This window comes from Danio aesculapii, chromosome 24 (genome assembly GCF_903798145.1).
Source record: "Danio aesculapii chromosome 24, fDanAes4.1, whole genome shotgun sequence".
NCBI classification, from domain to species: Eukaryota; Metazoa; Chordata; class Actinopteri; order Cypriniformes; family Danionidae; genus Danio; species Danio aesculapii.
The window spans coordinates 1,187,503-1,194,006 of record NC_079458.1 but is presented as its reverse complement, the minus strand read 5'-3'; the positions used below and the strand labels follow the sequence as shown (position 1 = coordinate 1,194,006).

Sequence of the window (6,504 nt, the reverse complement as noted above, 5' to 3'; positions counted from 1 at the left end):
CAAACACACTGATACACAAAGAAACACACACAAACACTCATACACAATCGCAGACAAACACATACAAATGCACACACACACACACACATACTGTACTGTACCAACACAAACTGTACAAACACACACACATACTGTACAAACAACCACACGCATACAGACACACACACATGCACAAACACACTGATACGCTGCGTTGACTGCTTCGCTGCGTTTGTTTGGAGTTCGCTGCGTTTGTTTGGAGTTTAGATTCGCAATTTACATTTTTATCTTAAAATACTTCCTCATTCACTAAATATTTATCTCTCCTACTTGGGGTGAACAACCCCCCTAACACACTCATACAAACAAATCTACTTTTAAACGTTCTGTTTCTCGAGCATCCGCTTGGTGTTTGTAGCTTTAGCCTGCTAGCACCGCTGGTCAGCTAAAGCTACCAACCCCTTTCACACATTTATTTTCTCACTTTCTGGCTTTGCTCTTCACCTTGTACAATGTCGCTTGCGTGTCTGTCCTTGAGTGCAGGAGAGGCATCGATGGAGGCGCTGGAGCTGGAGCTGGAAGCGGTGGAGTCCCAGATTCGCTCGCTGGAGACGAAGCGAGAGGGCATCAGGGCTCTGCTCTTAACCCGTACTCGCTCGTCTGAGGTAAGTGTCCGATACAACGACAATCTCCCAGTTTCTTCAACCCCGCGTGTTTCTCTGTCCAGGCCCAGCGCACCGAGGACGCGGTGCACCCAGGCGTCGTTCACGCCGACTCCCGGCTACCACGGCCCCTGGGTGCAACCGCGTAAGGTGCTTGCCAGGTCCCGGGGCAGAACGTCTCCTCCTCCGGTGTTCGAGATCCCCACGGAGAACCGCTTCGCCCCTCTCCGCGAGACGGGTCGCGATGTTGCCATCATTGGCGACTCAATCGTCCGCCACGTCCGCTCCACTTCCTCCAAAGGTAACAAAGTACGCACTTTCTGCTTCCCTGGTGCCCGAGTTAAGAATATTTCTGCACAGATACCTACTATCCTGAGCGCTGCCGAGAGCCTCGGTGCCGCCGTCCTCCACGTGGGGACGAACGACACCGGGCTCCGGCAGACGGAGATCCTGAAGAAGGACTTCAGGAGCCTGATCGAGACGGTTCGACGCACTTCGCCCGCCACGCAGATCATCGTTTCTGGACCGCTTCCTACCTACCGCCGAGGAAATGAAAGGTTCAGTAGACTTTTTGCTCTGAATGAATGGCTATTAACATGGTGTGAAGAACAGAAATTGCTCTTTGCCAATAACTGGAATCTTTTCTGGGAGCGTCCTAGGCTTTTCCGCGCTGACGGGCTGCACCCCAGTCGAGCTGGAGCTGAACTCCTGTCGGACAACATCACCAGAATACTTCGCTCTATCTGACTAGTAAGTAAAAATTCACAAAACTCACAAATTAGCCACACAGACTCCTATTCGTCCCACAAAAATAACAGTAATGCATACCTAACTAACCACATAGAGACTGTGTCTGTTCCTCGTATTATTAGATCAAGAAACAAACGTACTGTGTGCTCCAAAAATAATCTATTAAGAATTAAACCAGAAAAAACACGAAAAAGTGAAAATACAAATTTCATGAAGCTTGGTCTCCTAAACATCAGGTCACTATCACCTAAAGCACTTATCATAAATGAAATAATAACAGATAACAATCTTAATGCACTCTGTCTCACTGAAACCTGGCTGAAACAAAATGACTATATTAGTTTAAATGAGGCAACTCCTCCAGGATTCTTATATAAACATGAGGCTCGTCAAACTGGTCGTGGTGGTGGAGTTGCGTCAATCTTTAGTGATATTCTTAATGTTAATCAGAGAAACGGACTTATGTTTAGCTCCTTTGAAGTACTAGCGCTTAATGTTGTCCTTCCAAACACTATGCAAAAACCTATGTTATCTCTCGCTCTAATCACCATATATAGACCTCCAGGACCCTATGTCAATTTTCTAAAAGAGTTTTCTGATTTTATCTCTGACTTACTAGTTAAAACTGATAAAATACTAATTGTAGGAGACTTTAACATCCACATAGATGACGCTAACGACACGTTAGGGCTCGCGTTTACGGACTTGCTGGTCTCACTAGGAATAAAGCAAAATGTTATTGGTCCAACTCATCGCCTAAAGCATACACTAGATCTAATTCTGTCTTATGGAATTGAGGTCACTGATGTAGACATTATACCACAAAGTGATGATATTACAGACCACTACCTCTTACTATATAAGCTGTGTTTACCTGAAATTAGCAGATCCGCTCCGATATATCGTCCTAGTAGAACTATTGTTCCATCCACTAAAGATGAATTTATAAATAACTTACCTGATCTTTCTCTACTTCGAAATGCACCCGCAAACGCAAATGACCTTGATGTAGTAACCAGCAGTATGGATGCCATCTTTACTAGCACTCTAAATACTGTGGCACCCATCAAACTAAAAAAGACTAGAGAGAATAAAACTACACCGTGGTATAATAGTCATACCCGCGCTCTCAAAACAGCAACCCGTGCCCTGGAACGTAAATGGAAAAAAACTAATTTAGAAGTCTTTAGAATTGCATACAAAGACAGTATGTCCAGCTATAGGAGGGCTTTAAAATCTGCCAGGGCTGAGCACCTCCGCAAACTGATAGAAAATAATCAAAACAATCCTAGATTCTTATTTAACACCATCGCTAAATTAACAAATAATCGGTCATCTTTGGAACAAAACGTTCCACCGCAAATTAGTAGTGATGACTTCATGAATTTTTTCAGTGATAAAATAGAAGGCTTTAGACAGAAAATAGGAGATATTAAACTTTCTGCACCGCCTTATACTTCAGATCCAGTAAACACGCCACTGAATCTAAATAACCTACAGTGCTTTAAAATCATAGAACAGGAAGAGCTAGACAAAATTATAAATAGCTCTAAATCAGCTACGTGTATATTGGACCCAATTCCAACAAAGTTACTGAAAGAATTGCTACCTGTTATAGGAGAACCTCTTCTTAACATTATCAACTCTTCTTTATCTTTAGGCCATGTTCCAAATCCCTACAAGTTAGCTGTTATTAAACCTATTATTAAGAAACCACAACTGGAACCCAGCAACTTAGCTAATTATAGGCCTATTTCAAACCTTCCATTTATATCTAAAATACTAGAAAAAGTTGTTTCTGCTCAATTATGCTCCTTTCTGCAGACCAACAATGTTTTTGAAGTGTTTCAGTCAGGTTTCAGAGCTCATCACAGTACAGAAACTGCATTAGTGAAAATAACCAACGATTTACTCTTAGCTGCTGACCAAGGGTGCATCTCGCTATTAGTTCTACTCGATCTTAGTGCGGCATTTGACACCATTGACCATGGTATCCTTATTAATCGCTTAAAGTCTACAGGTGTCCAAGGACATGCCCTACAATGGTTTAAGTCATACTTATCTGACCGTTACCAGTTTGTAAATATAAATGGACAGCCTTCACAAATCAGCCCAGTAAAATACGGGGTGCCTCAAGGATCAGTTTTAGGCCCTTTACTGTTTACAATATACATGCTACCCCTGGGAGACATTATTAGAAGACATGGGATCAGCTTTCACTGCTATGCAGATGATACTCAATTATATATTTCAACTAAACCTGACGAGACGTCTAATCTGTCCAAGCTAACTGAGTGTATTAAAGATGTTAAAGACTGGATGACCAACAATTATCTTCTCTTAAACTCAGACAAAACAGAATTATTACTTATTGGGCCTAAATCCTGTACACAGCAGATCTCACAACTCGATCTACAATTAGAGGGATACAAAGTTAGCGTTAGTTCTACTATAAAAGATCTGGGTGTCATATTAGACAGCAATTTAACTTTTAAAAATCATATTTCCCATGTCACAAAAACTGCTTTCTTTCATCTGAGAAATATAGCTAAGTTACGAAGTATGCTATCCATCTCAGATGCAGAAAAGCTAGTCCATGCTTTTATGACTTCTAGGCTGGACTACTGTAATGCTCTGTTTGCTGGCTGCCCAGCATCCTCTATTAACAAACTTCAATTAGTACAAAATGCAGCTGCCAGAGTTCTAACCAGGTCTAGAAAATTTGATCACATCACCCCAATTTTATCCTCCTTACACTGGCTGCCTGTTAAGTTTCGTATTGAATTTAAAATATTGCTTCTTACATATAAAGCTCTAAATAATCTAGCTCCTGCTTATCTAACCAATCTTCTGTCTCGCTACAATCCAACTCGCTCTTTAAGATCTCAAAACTCAGGACTTCTGGTAGTACCTCGAATAGCAAAGTCGAGTAAAGGAGGTCGAGCCTTCTCATTTATAGCTCCTAAACTCTGGAATAGCCTTCCTGATAACGTCCGAGGCTCAGACACACTCTCCCAATTCAAAACTAGATTAAAGACCTATCTGTTCAGTAAAGCATACACTTAGTGCACCACTTAGGGGGCTTCCACACAGGTTATGCATCTTGCTGATATACACTGTGAACATCAGCTACGCTAATTATTTTCTTTATTCTCCATTTCCACCTGGGGATACTCTTCCCGAGGCCCTCAGACTATGCAGAGTCACTGATTCGATCCAAGACCAACGACGAGATGATCCCAAGGTTTCCATATCCTGGACCTGGCCGAATCCTGAACAACTACTGCGATGGTCATGGAAGAGTGGAGAACATGAGACTGTTTCCTATGACGCTCCAGAGACAGACGAGTCTTCGCTGAGGCCAGCTTCCAGCCTCCGCCACTGAGACTGCAGCTCTGCACAAGACGTTTGGCCAGCGGAGAAATTAAAATGGTCGTGCCCAACTGAGCCTGGTTTCTCTCAAGGTTTTTTTTCTTCACTTCCGCCTTTAGTGAAGTTTTTTTTTCCCTCTCCGCTGTCGCCACTGGCTTGCATGGTTCAGGATCTGTAGAGCCGCGCATCGTTGGATTTGCTCTTCAGTGTTTGGACTCTCAGTAGTGATTATTAAACCACACTGAACTGAGCTAAACTGAACTGAACTTAAACACTACAAACTTAACTACACTGTTCCTATTTACTGTGACCTTTTATGTGAAGCTGCTTTGACACAATCTACATTGTATAAGCGCTATACAAATAAAGGTGAATTGAATTGAATTGAATACACAAAGAAACACACACACACGCACATACTGTACAAACAACCACACGCATACAGACACACACACATGCACAAACACACTGATACACAAAGAAACACACACAAACACTCATACACAATCGCAGACAAACACATACAAATGCACACACACACACATACTGTACTGTACCAACACAAACTGTACAAACACACACACACACATACTGTACAAAGAACCACACGCATACACACACTGATACACAAAGAAACACACACACACACACAGTACAGATGTCCATTACCCAGGGTTATTAATATCAGTAATAGCACAATCATGTTTTAAAGTGATGATTAATGAATATTAGACATGTTATTAATAATAAAACATTTGAATTATTAAATCAGAGAATAACCTCAATATTAAACTGAATGTGGAAAGATTAAATCATCAATCACAAAGTAGGGAAACTTGTGTATTTGTGCACATTTAATGACCCCATTTCCCTTCAGTCTTAATGAAGCTGTCCATCATGTGGTCAAACTCTGGTCCAGGATCTGATTCTGGGATTTTCAAGGTCTGTTCACTTCTGATGGTCATTTAGTTCTGCAGCTTCTCACATTATCTTTATTTATTACCCATGTGGCTTTGAGAATAATGGAGTCTCTGGCTGACCAAATGCAGATCCACCGGCCTGTTACTGTGGACTCCAAATCTGTCCTTTTCTGAAAGTCTCCTCGGCGTTTATTGGACCAAAATCACTCAAAAGGATTAATTTCCTTCGGCTTAGTTCCTTTTTTACAGGGGTCACCACAGTGGAATGAACCGCCAACTATTTCAGCATATGTTTTACGCAGCAGATGTCCTTCCAGCGGCAACCCAGTACTGGGAAACACCCAAACACACTCATTTACATACACACTCATACACTACGGCCAATTTAGGTCATCAATTCCCCTATAGCGCATGTGTTTGGACCGGAACACCTGGAGGAAACCCACGCCAACACGGGGAGATCATGCTAACTCTACACAGAAACACTAACTGACCCAGCTGACTCAAACCAGCGCCCTTCTTACTGTGAGGCGACTGTGCTAACCACTGAGCCACCGTGCCACTGAAATTCTCCTAATGAAAAATACTAATTTAAACAGCAGAAACCCGCTCAGTTAGAGTTTGTGGAGACTCTGCGGTGATTATAGCGTCAGTCTCGTATACAGTGGCAGAAATTCATGTAAAACAGCATGAGCTCCAACAAAGACGCAGAACTTCAAAGATGCAAAACAACAGTGACAAATCCATCAAATCCGTCCGTCTGAAGATCTGGATCAAACGCTTCACACTGACGCACACTGAGACTCTGAGACTCAATGCTG

General features: G+C 42.3%; 1 protein-coding gene across 3 annotated transcripts; it reads left to right on the top strand.

Moving 5' to 3' along the window:
- The first annotated feature begins 202 nt into the window (after positions 1 to 202).
- Positions 203 to 5,098, top strand: LOC130218593 (uncharacterized). 3 transcript variants are annotated; one of them, XM_056450828.1, is made up of 2 exons: positions 203 to 1,391; positions 4,584 to 5,098. In XM_056450828.1, exon 1 carries the CDS (start codon positions 492 to 494, stop codon positions 1,386 to 1,388), a length of 897 nt encoding a protein of 298 aa, XP_056306803.1. In that variant the 5' UTR covers positions 203 to 491; the 3' UTR covers positions 1,389 to 1,391; positions 4,584 to 5,098. The 3 variants fall into 3 exon arrangements, with proteins under 3 accessions (XP_056306803.1, XP_056306802.1, XP_056306804.1); XM_056450827.1 differs by having other exon boundaries at positions 4,576 to 5,098; XM_056450829.1 differs by lacking the exon at positions 4,584 to 5,098 and having other exon boundaries at positions 203 to 1,198; positions 1,301 to 1,620.
- The last annotated feature ends 1,406 nt before the right edge of the window (positions 5,099 to 6,504 follow it).

Bases quoted from the DNA above. Each gene is read 5' to 3' on its own strand.
- LOC130218593 (XM_056450828.1), top strand. From the start codon at position 492: ATGTCGCTTGCGTGTCTGTCCTTGAGTGCAGGAGAGGCATCGATGGAG.